At 45.5% G+C, this 18,949-nt stretch overlaps 3 protein-coding genes across 3 annotated transcripts; 2 read left to right on the plus strand and 1 right to left on the minus strand.

The window, feature by feature from the left end:
- On the plus strand, positions 1–1,401 carry b3galt4 (UDP-Gal:betaGlcNAc beta 1,3-galactosyltransferase, polypeptide 4). The gene has a single exon (XM_083676150.1). It carries the CDS (start codon positions 190–192, stop codon positions 1,303–1,305), a length of 1,116 nt encoding a protein of 371 aa, XP_083532276.1. The 5' UTR covers positions 1–189; the 3' UTR covers positions 1,306–1,401.
- A 2,364-nt stretch (positions 1,402–3,765) lies between these two features.
- Positions 3,766–12,541, minus strand: wdr46 (WD repeat domain 46). The gene is made up of 14 exons (XM_083675072.1): positions 12,480–12,541; positions 11,801–11,950; positions 11,504–11,584; positions 10,930–11,042; positions 10,517–10,604; positions 10,297–10,358; positions 9,821–9,925; positions 9,576–9,726; positions 8,618–8,853; positions 8,133–8,286; positions 7,409–7,556; positions 5,033–5,223; positions 4,662–4,775; positions 3,766–4,521 (listed from the first exon to the last, which is right to left on the minus strand). The coding sequence occupies exons 1-14, from the start codon at positions 12,534–12,536 to the stop codon at positions 4,402–4,404; spliced, it is 1,770 nt and encodes a 589-aa protein (XP_083531198.1). The 5' UTR covers positions 12,537–12,541; the 3' UTR covers positions 3,766–4,401.
- Positions 12,542–14,689: 2,148 nt separating this feature from the next.
- Positions 14,690–18,715, plus strand: LOC310808355 (cytosolic sulfotransferase 3-like). Its single transcript, XM_083675209.1, has 9 exons — positions 14,690–14,823; positions 14,954–15,039; positions 15,153–15,285; positions 15,444–15,572; positions 16,588–16,688; positions 17,176–17,302; positions 17,531–17,628; positions 17,952–18,126; positions 18,439–18,715. Exons 2-9 carry the CDS (start codon positions 15,025–15,027, stop codon positions 18,549–18,551), a joined length of 891 nt encoding a protein of 296 aa, XP_083531335.1. The 5' UTR covers positions 14,690–14,823; positions 14,954–15,024; the 3' UTR covers positions 18,552–18,715.
- The last annotated feature ends 234 nt before the right edge of the window (positions 18,716–18,949 follow it).

Below are 18,949 nucleotides of genomic sequence, written 5' to 3' on the forward strand. Positions count from 1 at the left end.
TCCACAGCGACCGACCAACCGACAGTCCGAATACGAGATAACTGAATGAGCAAAACAAGATCATAATAACAAGGGAATAATTCAAAGAGTGCCAAGGAGCTTATTAAGTGAGAAAGGAACAGAGGATTAGATAAAAGGGTGAGTTGTGGAGTTCTCTGATTGCTGCAGCGTGGAGGTGGTAGGGACGTCATGGTTGGGCGAGGGCTGTGGGTTTGTAAACCCCGCATTGGGAAGCGCGGGGGTAGGTTTGGCGTTGTCCCCACTCTCTGCATGGTGATAGTGAGCGCCGCCCTGTTGGCGCTGCTCTTCGTGGACTCCATTGAGTCGTGGGCCACGTCCATGAACATGAACACAGTTGTGGAGGCGCAGGGTGGGATCATACCCCCCCAGAGCATCCCCTCAACAAAGCCTGAGGAATACCTCCTCATGCCCAGCCCCCTCGTCTGCCAGCGTGCCAAGCCCTACCTCATCGCGATGGTGACCACCTCCCCAGCCAATCAGAGGGCTCGTCAGGCCATCCGGGACACCTGGGGCGGGGAAGTAGAGGTCAGGGGTCATCGGGTCATGACCTTGTTCATTGTGGGAGTGGCCTCTGATCCTGGACTAGCCAAGCTCTTGATAGAGGAGGCACGTGAGCGAGGGGACTTGATCCAGGGTCGCTTCCTGGACACCTACTCCAACCTCACCCTGAAGACCCTCGCCATGCTGGGCTGGGCCCGCCGCTTCTGCCCCCAGGCCCACTTTCTGGTCAAAGTGGACGACGACGTCCTGTTCAACCCCAGTGCCCTCCTGCGCTACCTGAACAAGAGCCGTAGCGTCCACGAACAAGGGGACCTGTACCTGGGGAGGGTCCATCTCCACGTGGCTCCAGATCGCGACCCAGACAGCAAGCACTACCTCCCTGCAGGGGCCTACCCTCCCTCCGTCTTCCCAGACTACTGCAGTGGCACAACCTACGTCTTATCCCGCTCCGCCTTGCTCAAGATCTCCCTGACGGCCGCTGCTTCACCCCTCTCCACCCCTCTGCCCCCCGAGGATGTGTTTGTGGGTCTGTGTGCACGCATGGCTGGGGTGCTGCCCTCCCACTGCCCGCTGTTCTCAGGCGGCCCTGTGGTTCCCTACGGGCGCTGCTGCTACCAGGCGATGGTGTCCATCCACCACGTCTCACCCAGGGAGATGCTCCGGTTCTGGGCTGACGTCCACTCCCCTCCCCTGTGCTCCTGGCTGGGCCAGCGCGTGTCCCTGGGGGTCTGCAAAGTCAGAGCCATGCTGGGAACTGTCCTCGGGATGGAGCCCGGGATGTGAGGGTGTTCCACTCTCCTCGAAAGGAAAGACCACAGTATTATGGGGCTGTATGTCTCCGTCACGCTTTACTCCTATGAAAACCACAAACACTCTGTATACTCTGTATGTGGAATCACCGTGTACTATGAAAATGTACTATTATTTTTATTGATTGATTTGAGAAATACTTGAATGTATTTTTTTTTTTTTTTTTTGCTGATGATACCAACGTGGGCATTTTTGTCTAAGTTAAAAGCAAATTACTCAGTGGATGAAGGAACATGTGAAAAGACTGGTTCGGTGGAAGTGTCATGTGTATATAACGTTCGACACGTACTGTAGATGTGTCGTTACTGACCAGCAGACACAAACACATACAGCACTGTGATATTTGCATGCCACAGCCAAATGCTTGCTCAAAGACTAGGTAGCTAAATTACGGACAGGACTCACACGAGCCTAAGCTTCCTGCCTGGGTAAACACAAACCTTTTTCACTGAATATATGAGGGATTCTCTGTAAAAATGCAAGAAAAACATCTGCCTCCACTTTCTGATATGGTGCTGTAGAATCAGAAGTGTTGTTCCTCGCCACACTCCACCTAATCAGACTCACTCCAGATAATCAGACTCACTCCACCTGATCAGACTCACTCCAGATAATCAGACTCACTCCAGATAATCAGACTCACTCCAGATAATCAGACTCACTCCAGATAATCAGACTCACTCCACCTGATCAGACTCACTCCAGATAATCAGACTCACTCCAGATAATCAGACTCACTCCAGATAATCAGACTCACTCCACCTGATCAGACTCACTCCACCTGATCAGAATCACTCCACCTGATCAGACTCACTCCAGATAATCAGACTCACTCCACCTGATCAGACTCACTCCAGATAATCAGACTCACTCCAGATAATCAGACTACTGTAATTATTTACCTAAAAGTCACTCACTTACGTCTAAAGGTCAGACCATAATATATACGCCATTTAGCTGACACTTTTATCCAAAGCGACTTACATTGCAGTGAGTGCATACATTTCAGTATGTATGGTCCCAGCAGGAGTCAACACAACAGCACTGAGCCACAGAGTATTGAGGTACCAGACATGAGGGATGACGCCATATACAATGTTACAATGTTACAATGTTACGTTTGTGATTCAGAGTTCTAATGAGGATGTGTAGGGAGATGTGCCATATGTCCAGCAGAGAAATAAGGGCTGGAGACAGAGATGTATGATTGGTTGTGTGTCCTAGGGGAGAGATCTGTTACAGTCAGCCTGTCACTCCTAGAGTTTCACCTGTTATGTTCAGTCATCAGTATTCCACCAGACATGAAATAAAACAGAGAAATCGCCACAGACAAACACAGACTGGCAGTATGTTTTAGGCAGGGGCCGCCACAGGGAGATCTTGAGCAAGGTGGAGCAATAAGGTGTATGCTGTGCCTCTGCAGTAGTCTGGGAAGACGGAGGGAGGGTAGGCCCCTGCAGGGGGGTAGAGCTTGCCGTTGGGGTCGCGGTCTGGAGCCACGTGGATGGACCAGAGCCAGACCACAATTAACTAAGCAATGACAAAACCATTTGTGCCATACATTTCAGTATATATGGTCCCGGAGGGAATCAAACCCACAACCTACGCATTGTTAGCGCCATGCTCTACCAACTGAGCCACAGCGGACCACTGACTAATAACTCTCTCCCCCAAAACCAGCAGAGACTGGCCATCTTTGGTCTCTCTCCCTCCAGTTCCTCTCTCTTCAGTTCCCATTTCTACTGGCTCTACCTGCCACTCCATCTGGCCCCCAAGGCTACCGGTTCTACTGCCCGGACTGCATTGTTTCAGTCAGGCTTCCACAGTTCCACCACCACATCTCAGTCCGCAGCTCAGGGCAGAGTGGGTCACGTTGGGCTGTTTCTATTCCTTCTCTCTAACCCCTCCACTATCTCTTCCTTCTCATTATCTCTTCTCTTCACAAATGATGGAGCGATGTCTACAGTCCCCATCTTCATACCACTGGGCTGGCTTATAATATGGTCCTCTGTGGCTCAGTTGGTAGAGCATGGTGTTAACAATGCCAAGGTTGTGGGTTTGATTCCCTCTGGGACTGTATGTATGCACTCACTGCAATGTAAGTCGCTTTGGATAAAACTGTCAGCTATAATAGCTTCATACACACACCTATGTAAACCAGTAGGCTAGATTGTTGTTAATGGAAAAGAACACAATGACTCGGAAAAGACTTTAAAATTCTGGGAAAGAGCTTGTCATGTCAGGACATTCTATTCCGATGATTTCGCAACTTGTGGAAGAATCTTAGCATCAACGTATTTAGTTCTCTCAACATGTCAGGTGGTCTCTTAACATCAGCATGTTTTTATAAAGCAGATTCAGACATTCAGAAAGCAGTCAAAGGTGAAGTGATGGTTTAATATTGGGAAAAGGTAGTGGTGTTAGTTGCTGAGAAAAGTCCAGACGCTGATGGTCTCTATCCAGTTCATTCAGGGTTATTCTTTCATCAACTGAAGATAGAAGTTGAATCCAACTTCTGTCTTTAGCGCAAACATGCGTTAGCAACACTACAATAACTATAATAATCAGGCGATACTTAGTTCCAAGGTGTTGTCATTTTGGGATTGTGACAGATATTTTTATTTCACAAATAACATATTTATATAAAACATTTGAAGTAACATTACTTCACTGGTCTGAAACACATCCACCATTTTAGCAGTCACAACAGAGATTCAAAGGTCATATTTAATTGGAACTCCACAACCAGAAAAAAGCCTGTCCAACTTTCTCTTTTTGTTTGTTCAGCCTGACCTAGTCTCTGTTTGAATACATGATCCGATCTATGAATCACTTTAACCTCCAAACATCCGATCACAAACAGGTCCTTATCACGAAAATAAAGATGAGATAATCTACTGTGTACAGTGCCGAACTCAGGCCAATCCAATAATGTGAACCAGCAGTGATTCTGCATTTGGCTGCTCAGGCCAGCCAAAGAGCTTGATGAGGCAGATCTGAGGCTCAGAATAAGTCCTTTATTCAAAGGCCAGTCCCATAGAGAGCGCACACACAGTGGTCCCTCTTGTCCTACTTCTTGAATCTGTCCAGAGCCGACTTCTGTCCAGCTAAAGCCTTCTGTTTATTGTCCTTCTCTTTCTTCTCCTTTTCTATTTTCATCCTGTCCTCCACCGTTTGCCTGATCACATCCTGAGGAGAGAAAAGCCGCAGTGTTTTTTAGAGAGGAGCAGAGACAAGAGTGTGGAAAAGCATCCTGGGAAATGTACATGTTAATAAAATATTCTAACAGAGTGAAACCGCACTGTCTTTCTCTGAATACTATAACTTACCCTCTGGTCTTCATGCGCCACCTGCTTCTTTCGCTTTTCAACCTTTCCGCTTGAACTCCGACCTTTGGTCTTTAACCTTGGCTTAAACTTCTCCTTGGCCAGTGGGTCATAGCCCTGAGAACAAACCACACGACAACATTTAAATTCAGGATGTTAACACTTCATTAAAACAATTTTAATAAAACATGGTCATTCAAATCAGCTAAAATATTTAAATCAATATTCTCATCATGTAAAAACCCACTGCACCCATTGCTTCTTGGCTGAGTTAACGGAGGCCAGTTCTTGTTGGATTATGGTATAAGGCAGGATAGTGACTAGCAAAATGTTTGTGTTTATATGATTGGGAAGCACTGCTTCCTGGTACTGACCAGTACTTGAACCGTGTCCTGGTGCCTCTGCTCAAAGGTGGCGTGGTCAACCTGGCTCAGCTTGCCGGGGTCCAGACCTATGAGCTCCGGCTGGATCTTCTCCAGCAGGGCCTTGACCTCCCACTCCTGCCTCTGCTTTGCACTGCGGTACGGGTTAGCATCCAGACCGTCAAAGTTGGGCTCTCCAGCACCTACCAGGGCAGAGAGAAGGCAGAGAGAACATGGGAGTCAGGCACACTGCAGAGCGAAAGAAAAATATTCTTTCAAGGTGGCGTGTGAGGCTCTGTTCACCATCATCCTTTGACAGGTCCCAGCCACAGAAAGACTGCCAATTGCCCAGCACAGTCAGACCGTACCATTTCTGCACAATATGATAAAGGTTCAGTTGAAAACATGCTTATGCATTTTATGTATTTATTACTACAATAAATACATAAATATTAATAATAGCTGTAGTGTCTGCAGCGGCCTCAAAGAGAAAGTAAGACAGATCGTAGACTCTGTATCAGCTGGGTATTGATATCAAATATCCTATGGCCTGAATGACTCATAGCACCTCCTGCGGTCTCCTAAATACTCAGATTAACGAGACGAGTTATACCTCTTTTATGGAGGTATAACTTTACCTCCATTATACCAAAATAAACAGTCCTGTTAATACAGTACATTGAGGAGGCGATGTACTATATTAATGAGTGCATGGTAAAACAAAAGAAGTGTTGCCAAAATGAAGGCGCAAACGCACACGCGCGCACACACATACACACACACTCACATACACACATACACACATACACACACTCACACTCAGACACACACACACACACACGAACAGCTTTTTCGTGCCATCTGGAGCCATAAGCTTTCACGTCTCATTTTGTGTCTGAAATAGGTTGTATTTTACAGTGGTTACAATGCTGGTTTTATTTTGGTGTCATTGGCAGCTTCGCCCGCTTGTTTTTGCGATGTCATATCAGCGAGAGTATACCTTTAAAGTATGCTTTTTTAGTTTTTTTTTTTAAACTAGTGTTGAACAGTCATAAAAATGGAATGCTTTGTGAGTTAAGCCTTGTTGTTGTGACTGGCATAACTGTGATTGTTTTTCCAGACAACAATATGTCATCTTAACCCTTCTGAGCCACCTTCTGAAACATCAGAAACATTCCAGCTTAGAGTAAGGAAATGTTTTCATCATGAGATCATGAGAGTTTAAAAGACTAACTACTGTATCCACTATACAGTATGTGAAACCTTTTACCCCTTTACAGGATAGAATTGACAGAACAGAAGTTGTTGACAGACTGTCATTGTGGCTCATAACCAAATCTTGTAGCAACACCTAGGCTTACAGAGATACAGTACCAGTCAAAAGTTTGGACACAAACTTGCCAAGAGTGTGTAAAGCTGTCATCAAAGCAAAAGGTGGCTACTTTGAAGAATCTAAAATATAAAACACATTCTGGTTTGTTTAACACTTTTTAGTTTACTCCATAATTCCGTATGTGTTCCTTCATAGTTTTGATGTCTTCAATATTAATCTACAATGTAGAAAATAATAAAAAATAAAGAAAAACCATTGAATGAGAAGATGTGTCCAAACTTTTGACTGGTACTGTAAGTGCATCTGCGACTTGATCGTCACTCTGCACATTCTACAGAAAGGTCAGTGTTGCATTCTGCTACACAATGAGGTCTGCTGTTCTCCCAGTGGCTTCATCACAGTAATCAGCGGTTTGCTGGTGCTATTCCTCGTGATCTTGTTGGTAGTCATCCATACTTTCAACGGTCTGAAAGTTTTGAAGTCGAACAGAATTTACAAATATAACTACGGTTCTACAAATACCTGGAAGACAGTCAGTTCTTCCTGTCCACTCACACCTCAAAAGCGTGTGGGCATGTGAGAACGGCTTCCAAATGCGTTCTGTAGATCAAAAGCTAGGCATCGCTAGTTTGAGGACATTACCCTGAGTGACATATTGGGGGTAGTCACATGGTTTTGACAACTACAAGGAGCTTTATGGAGGAGTGAGCAGACCGTTCCCAAATTATCTACTGTCTGGTTTGTTTACATCCATAAATGTCCACGCTAGCACACACATCTATTACTTGTGTTTACCAACATGAATGTTAAAGCTTAGACGTGCCTTCATTGCTGGCTGGGAGGCACCAACCACGATGGACGTTGTAGGATTTCATCATGTCTACCTACCGTACAATCACTCACTCAACATCACGCACGCAAATAAAACGTTAGACTGTGTAATTACAAAGGGTGTGTGTGTGTGTGTGTAATTACAAAGGTATGTGAGAAAGTGTGTGTGCGTGTATGTGTGTGCGTGTGTGTGTGCGTGCGTGTGTGTGTGTATGCATTCTGACCTGGTACGACCATGCTGGTGAAGCCCTCTCCGTGGCCCACCCCGAGGACGTCTTCATACGGGCAGAAGTGTAGCCCCGACACCGCCCCGCTCACCCTGTGAGCCATGTAGGGCTTTGTCACTGGGGCTCCCCATACGTCCCTGTACACCTGGGGACGTCACCATGACCACACACAGCATGAGCAGAGGCAGCGGCACAGAAACACACTCAGCACCATTTAAACCAGTGTATACGTGGGGAGAACCACTCTGCTTTACTTCCTCATTTCTGTCCGGATGAATTTGGTTTCAACTGTAATTAATTGCCCCGGTCAATTACCCTGAATGTTGTTTTGGGGGCATTTGTGTTCCTCTCCTCAGAGACATCAGTCCATAAGTTTAATATTGACACCCGCAGTCTTAACCAAGACATTTACATTTACATTTATGGCATTTAGCAGACGCCTTTATCCAAAGTGACTTCCAACAAATATATTTGTTTAAGTAAGTGAATCATCGATCCATCAGTCATCATAAAAAAAAGTAATCTATGGTAGGACCAGGGGCTATTGGCAGTCACAATGCCAGAAGAAGGAAGAATTTTTTATTTATTTTATTTTATTTATTTACAGGAGAAAAACTTGCACAGGGGAGTAGTGGGGATGAAGAGGTCTTTAGGAGGGACAGTTAAGATGTAGCCTGATGAGATGGGTCTTCAATCTATGGCAGAAGATAGGTAGACTGACCTGGACTATGTCTCCCGTGGCAGCGGACAGCAAACCCCTCTGGCTCAGGGACAGACAGGAAGCTCCCGCTGGCAGGAAGTACGACTGCAGGGGCTTGAAGGCTCTGAGGTCATGCACCTTCAGTTTCTTGTCCATGCCGGAGGTCACCATGTACCTGCAGAGACATCAGACATGTGTCACAGGAGCGCCCCCTGCTGGACATCCAACTGAAGACAAGAATACAGCTGTTTGCTGACACTGCAGTTAAACATCACTAATGCTGTCCCATGGGTATGAATTTCATATTGGACGTCAAAAATAGCATTTACCAACAACATTGTAGCGGTACGTCAACCTTTTAATCCGTTCATCAAAGACAGTCTTATGACTTCCCTTACTCAACGCATATCTGGTGAAATGAATTAATTAGACGAAATCTCTTCCCCGTGAAAACACCCGTCCCTTTATGACGTGGCGGCTGCGTGTTCTGGGGGAGTGTGACTCACGTGCCAGTCTTGTCCACAGCGAGCGAGCGCACTCCGCCCTGGTGACACAGCATCTTGACGAGGGGCTCCCTCTGATTGGGCGACCAGAGGGTGACGGTTCCGTTGGCGTGGCCCAGGTGGATCACGGCGTTGTGAGGGTTCTGGGCCATCACGTCCAGGCGGCCGGCCTTGGTGCAGATGGCTTCCACCTCTTTACCCACAGACACATCCAGGTACTGCAGGAAGCCTTTGGCACTCTGGGTATAAGGGGGAGAAGGAGAAAGAATTGTGATCTTGGTATACAGAATAGTTACACATGTATAACATACTTTTTTTTATTATTGAAAAGTTGTCATTTAAAGAAGATTAACGATCAAGTCTCCCACAACATGCATATACATGTAAACTCAACATACATGTATATGTACAAGACATACAGTCAAAAGTTTGGATACACCTTGCCAAGAGTGGGGCAAAGCTGTCATCAAAGCAAAAAGTGGCTACTTTGAAGAATCTAAAATATAAAACATAATCTGGTTTGTTTAACACTTTTTTGTTTACTACATAATTCCATATGTGTTCCTTCATAGTTTTGATGTCTTCAATATTAATCTACAATGTAGAAAACAATAAAGAATAAAGAAAAATCATTGAATGAGAAGGTGTGTCCAAACTTTTGACTGGTAACTGTACACACACACACACACACACACACACACACACACACACACACACACACACACAGTACTGGGCTGTGGTTCTAGAGACTTGGCGCTTCTCTCCTGAAGTCGTTCTACTGTATGCAGTGTTTATGACTATGAGGTGGCAGTTTCCACATCAGTAAGACGTGAAAGCAGAAGTGTGAAAAGTGTGTGGGCTCAACATACATGTATATGTACAAGACACACCCACACAAAAACACACTAGACGTCTGTGGCCCGAGACGGTGTCAAGAGGATAACAGTGGTAGTGTACATACGGCTGTAGCCAGCAGGAAGTGGTAGGGCAGGAACTCCATGCGGAGCACGTCATTGAACTTGCGGATGCAGTGGAGCTCGATGCCTTTGGAGTCATAGATGTACAGCCACTTCTTCTGAGCCACTGCAAACATAGCCTCACTGTGGAGCCACCTAGAGGTTGGAGAGAGAAATGCAGATTAGGACGGTTCAGGAAGAAAGTCAGTAAGCTGTAGTAAGTAAACGTGTTTCCAGGGCACTGGCTCACTTGATGTCATTGACTGTCTCCATCACATTCATCTCACACATCAGCTGTTTGGACTGCCAGTCCAGGCAGGTCACGTGACCTCTCCTCCCACCAAGCACTAGGTGACTGAAGCAGAGAGGAAGACAACAACATCAGACCACATCTCAAGACCAAAACAAACACTCACAATGTAACACTCACACCAAGAGTGAGACATGTACAAACGTACAACTGCAACGCATCCCTTGTGACCAGCTCTGACAAGATAAGTCATATATATATATATGCCATTTAGCTGACGCTTTTATCCAAAATGACTTACATTGCAGTGAGTGCATACATTTCAGTATATATGGTCCCAGCGGGAATCAAACCTACGACCTAAGCGCTGTTAGCGCTATGCTCTACCAACTGAACCACAAGTCACATACTGCACAAAATATCAGCCCAGCATTCACTCACTCTCCTCTCAAACACAAGTATGAGGTGACACTGACCGTCCAGTCTTGCTGTAATCCAATCGATATGGGCCAAACTGAGACAGGGTCAGGTTGAAATACTGAAGAGAAAGAGGGAGGAAGAGAGTAGCTGTAGCTATGGTTACATCATCACAAAAAAGAAGACAGTAGAAATCTGAATCATATCTGCACTTGTAACAACTTCCAATCAACACACTGCAATCCAGTTGCACCTGCTAGTCTTCAGACAGTGCCTCACCTTAGCCCCAGATGTAATATCCACAGCATCGGCTATGTCCTCCTGTGAGATGGTGCATGTGTCCTCATCCTCATCTCCCTCCAGGAACCTAAGAGCAGAGAGAAGAGAGAGAGAGGGGGGGGGGGGGCAGATAGTTACACAAAGATAGATCTTTAAATCATCTTAAAAGGCATCCTCTACTCCTCTCCTCTCTCCCTAAGCTGCGTATGATGGCATGTTGCTTTCACCCATCCCATGTTCTCAGATGACTGCAGAAAGCGGAGGATGAAAAGCTAAATCCACTCTCAGATGCATAAGCAGCGTTGTTACTTAATCCCTATACCATCGGTCCCAGACTGGATGAGTGGTTTTTCCCATGTAGGTTAGGCATGGGTTTACAAGGGATCTCAATCTCCGACTAAAACAGTAATTACCCCGCGTCCTCCGGGAGCAGGAGGTCGTATCGCGCCGCTTTTTTCTGAGCCATGTCCGAGGCTGCTTCTGTACGGTACACGACATCTCTGAGCTTATACTGCGGCCTGGGAGGCTGGAGAGAAGAGATGACACAGAGGAAGAAAGAAGGAGGGGGAGAGAGAGAGAGAGAGAGAGGGTTGGGGGAGAGAGAAAGAGAGAGAGAAAGAAAAGAGAGAGGGTTGGGGGAGAGAGAAAGAGAGAGAAAGAAGAGAGAGAGAGAGAGAGGGTGGGGGAGAGAGAAAGAAAGAGAGAGTGGGGGGGAGAGAAAGAGAGAGAGAGAGGGTTGGGGGAGAGAGAAAGAGAGAGAAAGAAGAGAGAGAGAGAGAGAGGGTGGGGGAGAGAGAAAGAAAGAGAGAGAGTGGGGGGGGAGAGAAAGAGAGAGAGAGAGGGTGGGGGGAGAGAGAGAGAGAGAGAAGGCAAATGATGAGCACACACAATATTGGATTTTAACTCATATGGTCTGTTCCTGTCAGTTCATACAGTCTTACTACCGTTTCACTATTCAGCCAAAGTCCTTTGATAAACTGCCCTCACCAGTTCGCCCTTCTCTCCTCTCTGGAACTTCTTCAGCTTCTCCTCTGGGACTGGGGCTGAGCCCGGGAATGGGTCTGATTTCTGTGGGAGATCAAACAGCAATCAGGTGAGATGTGGAACCAGGCTGTGTGATATTGGTTTATGATAACATTACCCAAAAGCACAGATTTACCTCTGGGTGGTAAACATTTGCAATCTGCAACCGGATAGTATGACATCCAAAAACAAGACAGAAACAAAGCCATGCTTTGTGGCATCTCCATGTCCCCACTCTGGGCAAATGTGTTGGTCACTTACCCCTGATAGGACCTTCTTTCCTCCTCCTCCTCGATGTTTCTTCTTCTTTCCTCCTTCTGTTCTTTTCCCTTTCTGTTCATTCGTGTCTCCTTCATTCTGATCTCTCTTTCCCTCCTTCTCCTCTGTGTCCTGCCAGTATCTCTTTGGAGGCTGGTGTCACAAAACAAACAGATTCACAACGTGTGATGATGGAAGAACACATTCATTGGTGCAGCCATGGCCGTTTGGACCTACGTTTATTGCATACAATGTCACGGTTGGAATTTCAACATACATTTCATCCCACGTATCTCTATTTAAACTGCCTTCGGGATGATATGTTAATGTGACGTTATCGCTCGACTCAGTAACTAAACTAAGGGCCGGTTTCACAGACAAGGCTTAAGCCTAGTCCTGGACTAATTCACAATTTCAATGGCAAATTGCCACTGAGGATGCTTTTTAGTCTAGGACTAGGTTTAAGACTTGTCTGTGAAATCGGCCCGAAGTGTTCTAGCTCGCTACGTAACTAGCTACCGAAACTGTGCAGCAGGGTTCTCCCGTGTCGCTAATCAATGCGATGTTAACGTGTGTGAACGATCACTGGGTTTAAGCATAGCAAGGAGAACAACGTCTTAAGTCAAAGACCCGGTGGTGCTATTCTACTTTTCAAAGTATTTTCGTAATTTCTGAGGTTTACCCTTTTCTTTTTCCCCACGTGTGTAGTTTTCAACGTTGTGTCTTCGGACGCCGCCATGTTTGTTGTGTATGTGTATGGATTAAGTTCCGGATACGTCATCCAGTTCCATGAACCCTTTCCAGACCCTCGGACTCTCTCTGCCCCCCGTCACAGACACCGCTCAGCGGTTCAGCCAGAGACACTGGATATGCTCTATCACCTAGGCCTTCAAAATACTCTATTATGTTGATTAAAGTAATTCAATCTGCTTTTCAAAATCCACATCGTTGATTCCCCCAAGTCATGGGAAATTAATGCAACAATTGAAATTCCAAAGAAATGGTTAATAATGTCCCAGTAGCCTCCACACCAACGGCGCAGCCAAGCTGCAACACTCTGCTGAAGGCTAGCGATGCAAAGCGATCAGTTGAATTAGCACTCTGACAACTGATTTCTAAGGCTTATGAAAAAATAAAGCCAAGTCAGATCATTTTTTATTTCATAACTGACTGAAATATGTTTTGAAATGTATGAAATTAAAGTAATTTCATTTGTGAAATTGTATTTTATTTCATGTTTTTTTTTCTTTTAATTCAAGTAAATGTCATTCTGTCATATGACGATGAATTCTTTCACATGATATGAATGAGCGTGCATGTCATACACGCTGACACTGCAGATCAGCAGATTTATGTTCCTCGCGTGAGAGCAGGGGAAGACTCCCTCGTGCACTTTGCTCCACCTTCTAACTCTCTGTCACGCATACACCACTGTGTCAGACACGCTTTCAGTTTGTGTCATGAATATTGTCGCTATTAATGCACGCTCTTGCATTCCTTGTCTTCCTCTAATTCCCAATGCATATTGTAAGAACACACATACAATCATTCTAACAAATCCTGTATCTGCCGTTCAGCTAATAGATTTGCACACAGCTATGGAGAGTGATTAAGTATGTCAACTATGTGTAATTAAGTGCTTTTTCAAAAGGCGCCAAGAATGTGTCCCAGTGAAATGAGAGAGAGGCCCGAGGGGGCATTAGAGGGGGAGCACAAGGGGATGGATGGAGGGGGAGCCTGAATATTACACTACAGCAAAGTTGATGTTCTCTCCATTGTTCCTCCCCTAACCCTAACCCTAGCCCTAACCCTAACCCTAACACTAACCCTATCCCTAACCCTAACCCTAACGCTAACCCTAACCCTAATGCTGACCCTAACCCTAACTCTAACTCTAACCCTAACCCTAACGCTAACCCTCTAACCCCCTAACCCTAACCCTAACTCTAACCCTAAACCCTAACCCTAACCCTAACCCTAAACCCTAACCCTAACCCTAACCCCTAACGCTGACACATTCTCTCTTCTATCTCCTGTTGTTGTCCTGTTGTTGTCCTGTAATGTTATCATCAGAGGCATGGAAGAGGCGCTGCAGAGGCAGAACTTCAGACTGTGATTTAGAGACACTTTAAGAGAAGGGATTCAACACAAGTGTTGAGGCAAATGTTCAGAGTCAGACCCATGCATACTTTCTGAGAATCGCTCAGGGGATCGTTCCTGCTGCAGTTGAAATCTACTCATATCTGCTGGCCTAAACAAATAGAGCGGGACTGGAAAGAATGGAGAATTCGGGGGAAGCGGTGTTTCCTGGAAAGTGTTGACCCGACACATTGCTCTGTTTCAAAAGAGCCTAAAAAATTCTGATCTCTGGTACGAAAACCAGTTGTTCCTGGTCATGCAGGTTTGTTGTGGCCTAGTTACTTACAGTTCGCTTAAGCACTTTACCCCTTTTGATATAAATCTTCTAAGGGGAGAAAGTACACGCATACCTTTGCACTCATGCACACCTTTGAAGAATGTAGAATTAGGGTTAGTGTAACAGGGGGATTGTGTAACAGGGGGATAAGAGAGGAAGGATACGGTGGGGGTGGCCTGATACAATACAGCCGTCACTACACTAGGACTGCAGTAACCAGAGAGAGGGGGAGAAGGGAGAGAGAGGTTGTCCCGTGTATCTGTAGGACTGCAGTAACCAGAGAGAGAGAGGTTGTCCCGTGGATCTGTAGGACTGCAGTAACCAGAGAGAGAGAGGTTGTCCCGTGTATCTGTAGGACTGCAGTAACCAGAGAGAGAGAGGTTGTCCCGTGGATCTGTAGGACTGCAGTAACCAGAGAGAGAGAGGTTGTCCCGTGTATCTGTGCAAGTAGACGTAAGGAAGGAGGAGAGATCCAAAGTAAACAAGAAACAGAAAGAACAAAACAGAGAGAGAGGGAAAAGAAAGGACAAGAAAGTGACGGCAGAGACGAAGGTGAAGAACTGAGAGTCACAAAGGAGGAGAGAACTGAAATCCACTGCAACAGGATAACGTGAGTCTGCTGTTACTCTCGGTTGGAACCATTTTCTATGACATGGATTATGATTTGTACAATGTATACAATGTAATTAAATGCAGTTTGGTATGACTTAACCTTACCTTTTGTGCAATTTAAATTCCAGTCTCCAGCTGTCTCTGGTTGTCTCTTGTCTTCTCCTGTTGGACAGCTCTACGGGTTACAGTAACTACAGCAATGAGTAACGATGATGTAATACTCATTTGTCTTATTGTTATTTGTAACATCTTGATTTAGTAAGTTGGCTCCTTCTGGCATGTGTCTGTGATCCTCAGTGCAATTATGGTCTGGCTACTGTATTTCAGGAACACCCGCGACCGGAGTTGTTTGACTTCCAAGGGGTCCCTATGGTCCACTATTTCACTGACAACTGGGAGAAGATAAAAAACTTCCAGGCCAGGCCAGATGACATCCTCATTGCCACATACCCAAAAGCAGGTCTGTGTGTATGTGTGTGTGTGTGTGTGTGTGTGTGTGTGTGTGTGTGTGTGTGTGTGTGTGTGTGTGTGTGTGTGTGTGTGTGTTGGCGGGGAAGGCTTCCTTTGTATGAATCAACATGACTGGCCGAATGTTAAACTTCTCTCCATTCGTTCCAGGAACCACATGGGTCTCCTACATCCTGGACCTTCTTTACTTTGGCCAGACTGCTCCTGAGCGTCAGACCTCAATCCCCATCTATGAGAGAGTGCCCTTCCTGGAGATCGCTATCCCTATTATTGACACAGGTAAGGGTACAAGCATTACGGTGCAGAGACAATACTTACGCATAGGAAATGAGTCTACTGTATGCATCACTAACTAGTTGGTAGTGCCTAACTAACTAACTAGTTGACACAGTGCCCTTTGATCATTATTAACATTATTTTTTTCAGTGGGGCAGTCCCACTCTGATATATTTATTTTCATTTTATTGGATAGAGATAGTGGAGAAAGACAGGAAAGGGTATGTCAGCAGGACATGGGCTGGATTCGAATCCATGCTGACATGGGAATGTGTGTGCACTGTAGGCCGTGGTGCTAGACCACTGGAACACCCCAGGCCAACTGCCTTTTGAGCACTATTGTAAGATGTTAACTCATGCAAAACAATCCCTCATCCACATTCACTCCTTAATGACATGTTGGAGCTTAGACATGACTAAGCATGGACGTGACGTAATTCACCTTCACACACTAACCCTAACCCTAACCCTAACCCTAACCCGAACCCTAACCCTTAGGCACATGTCTTAGACATGACTAAAGATTGATGTGAAGTAATTCACCTTTACACACTAACCCTAACCCTAACCCTAACCCTAACCCTTAGGCACATGTCTTAGACATGACTAAAGATTGACGTGAAGTAATTCACCTTTACACACTAACCCTAACCCTAACCCTAACCCGAACCCTAACCCTTAGGCACATGTCTTAGACATGACTAAAGATTGACGTGAAGTAATTCACCTTTACACACTAACCCTAACCCTAACCCTAACCCTTAGGCACATGTCTTAGACATGACTAAAGATTGACGTGAAGTAATTCACCTTTACACACTAACCCTAACCCTAACCCTAACCCTAACCCGAACCCTAACCCTTAGGCACATGTCTTAGACATGACTAAAGATTGACGTAAAGTAATTCACCTTTACACGCTAACCCTAACCCTAACCCTAACCCGAACCCTAACCCTTATCTCATCAAACTGATTTTCTGAAGGTAACACTGGATGATCACCCTTCCATACTTACAGGAACAGAGCTGGCAGACAAGATGACCACCTCTCCTCGCCTCATTAAGACTCACCTGCCAGTCCAGTTAGTACCCAAGTCCTTCTGGGAGCAGAACTGCAGGGTACAGTATGTGCAGCTCCCTGTCTCTCTGCTTGTGTGTGTTGGCTGCATTGGTGCTTCCCCAAGCCTGACCAGAGAGAAATATAGGTAGGGGAATAGTCTTAGTAAGGAGGTTGTTTTCATTTGCTCCATGTGCTCCTTCATTAGCTCTATTTACATTAACCTGAGGATTTCTGTGATTGATTTACAGACCTAGAGTGCCCAGTAGGGGGTAGCATGGTGTTTCCTTACTGTTTTAGGCTGCAGCAAAGTCCAGCAGAGCAAAGACTTTGAAATTGCTTATGTCATGTGGACTGTGCAGAAACAGTTCTTTGAAAAACATTTTTTGTTGCCCTCATTTTGTCTCCTTTTCCGATCTCTTTCAAGTTGTGACATTGTGTTCCACGTGGATTCCGTACTCTTCTTTCTTTTTAAATGAAGTGTTTCTTTCTATACAGACATTATATGGTCAACAATGCCCCCCCCCCCTTCTCTCTCTCTCTCTGCAGGTAGTTTATGTGGCCCGTAATGCCAAGGACAATGCGGTGTCTTATTTCCACTTCAACCGTATGAACAAGGCCCAGCCTGAGCCGGGAGATTGGAGCAACTTCTTACAGGATTTCATGGACGGAAAGAGTGAGTGAACAGGAGAAAGGAGTGAGTGAATGAGTGTGAGTGAATCAGAGAATAAAAGAGTGAATGAGTTTGTGAGTGAGTCATAGTGTGAGGTAGTGAATAACAGTTATCAATGCTAATGATGCTCTGTGATCCTGGTTAACCTGAAATTATCCATCTCCATCCCCACCTCCAATGTCCAACCCTAACCCTAACTCTAACCCATGTGGAAATGGTTGGTGTTCTCAGTGGTGTTTGGGCCCTGGTATGACCATGTGACTGGCTGGTGGGAGAAGAAACAGAACCACTCTAAATTCCTCTACCTCTTCTACGAGGATCTGATTGAGGTGAGTAACTGTTACTGGCAGGGTTTGAACTGGAGACTTCTCACACTGAGGTAAACCGTTATACCAAGAGGACAACCTCTTGGTACTGTACAAGAGCTATATCTGGGCTTAGAAGTCACAGGTAGGGCTACCTCATCCCAAGAGCGTGATTCCAAATCACCACCACTACATAACCATGTTGAGAAGATGACATTATCCCTTGACAGAGCCTTGTATTAGCCTTTAGCAATGAGATGGTTCTATGTGTGTGTGTGTGTGTGTGTGTGTGTGTGTGTGTGTGTGTGTGTGTGTGTGTGTGCGTGTGTGTGTGTGTGTTCCTGCAGGACACTGGCCGAGAGCTGGACCGGCTGTGCTCCTTCCTGGGTTTATCTCCCTCAGCGGAGGAGAAGGAGAGAGTGAGGGGAGGAGTGCAGTTTGACAACATGAAGAAGAACAACATGGCCAACTACTCCACCATCTCAGTCATGGACTTCAAGATCTCTCCCTTCATGAGAAAAGGTCAATTACAAGAGAGATGAGGAATAATAATGGAGGTATAGAAGTAGAGGGGGGCGCTCGGTGGCGTGGGGTCGCGGGGTCCCTGGTTTGATTCCGGCCGTCGGCGTGTCTTGCGTGTCGTCCCTCCTCTCTCTCACCTGTCCTTCCTGTCGGTCTCTGCTGTCTCTGTCCCAGTGAAGCGGAAATGCCCTAAAAATATATTTAAAAAAATAAAAAAAATAATTAGAGGGACTCTTTAACAGTTGCATTCTGTGACCCTCCCACCCTCACCGATGCCCACTTTTTCACTGCTCTCATCTATTGTGTTTGTAGGAAAGGTTGGTGATTGGAAGAACCACTTCACAGTGGCGCAGAATGAGCAGTTTGATGAAGACTATCCGAAGAAGATGAAAAATGACACCCTACGATTCCGTACTGAAGTGTAGAGTTATGGTCCAGCTCTGCTTGGGCGCCATGGTAGCCCTTTGGTCCTGGAAGAAAATAAAAGGAATCTTACAGTGCCCTGTTAACTGAACTCATGGTGCTGAATTACACATTAAGATCATATCCAAGAATAATTGGTCAATATATATATATTGATGTTCTATTTTCCTACTTTTGAACCATTTAATTGTATTCTTGTACTCTCTGTCTTTGACTAAACAATCTGTGGTCTGTATACATATATGTTCAAGGACAGTAAAAAGCACTGAATTCACACTTTCCTCTAATTTGCTGTGGTTTTGTTTTAACACACACACACACACACACACACACACACACACACACACACACACACACACACACACACACCCTTTATTTTGCTGAGTTGTAATACCATATC

Source organism: Argentina silus, assembly GCF_951799395.1.
Source record: "Argentina silus genome assembly, chromosome: 8".
Classification (NCBI taxonomy): domain Eukaryota; kingdom Metazoa; phylum Chordata; class Actinopteri; order Argentiniformes; family Argentinidae; genus Argentina; species Argentina silus.

What these genes read in the sequence shown, in the direction of transcription:
- b3galt4 (XM_083676150.1), top strand. Translation starts at nt 190, where the DNA reads ATGGTTGGGCGAGGGCTGTGGGTTTGTAAACCCCGCATTGGGAAGCGC.
- wdr46 (XM_083675072.1), bottom strand. Translation starts at nt 12,536, where the DNA reads ATGGCGGCGTCCGAAGACACAACGTTGAAAACTACACACGTGGGGAAA. An exon ending in GAAAGAAGGTCCTATCAGGG is followed by an intron (nt 11,585 to 11,800) that starts GTAAGTGACCAA and finishes GATCTCCCACAG; the next exon opens with AAATCAGACCCATTCCCGGG. An exon ending in GAGACAGTCAATGACATCAA is followed by an intron (nt 9,727 to 9,820) that starts GTGAGCCAGTGC and finishes TCCAACCTCTAG; the next exon opens with GTGGCTCCACAGTGAGGCTA.
- LOC310808355 (XM_083675209.1), top strand. An exon ending in TCTGGGAGCAGAACTGCAGG is followed by an intron (nt 16,689 to 17,175) that starts GTACAGTATGTG and finishes CTCTCTCTGCAG; the next exon opens with GTAGTTTATGTGGCCCGTAA. An exon ending in TCTACGAGGATCTGATTGAG is followed by an intron (nt 17,629 to 17,951) that starts GTGAGTAACTGT and finishes GTGTTCCTGCAG; the next exon opens with GACACTGGCCGAGAGCTGGA.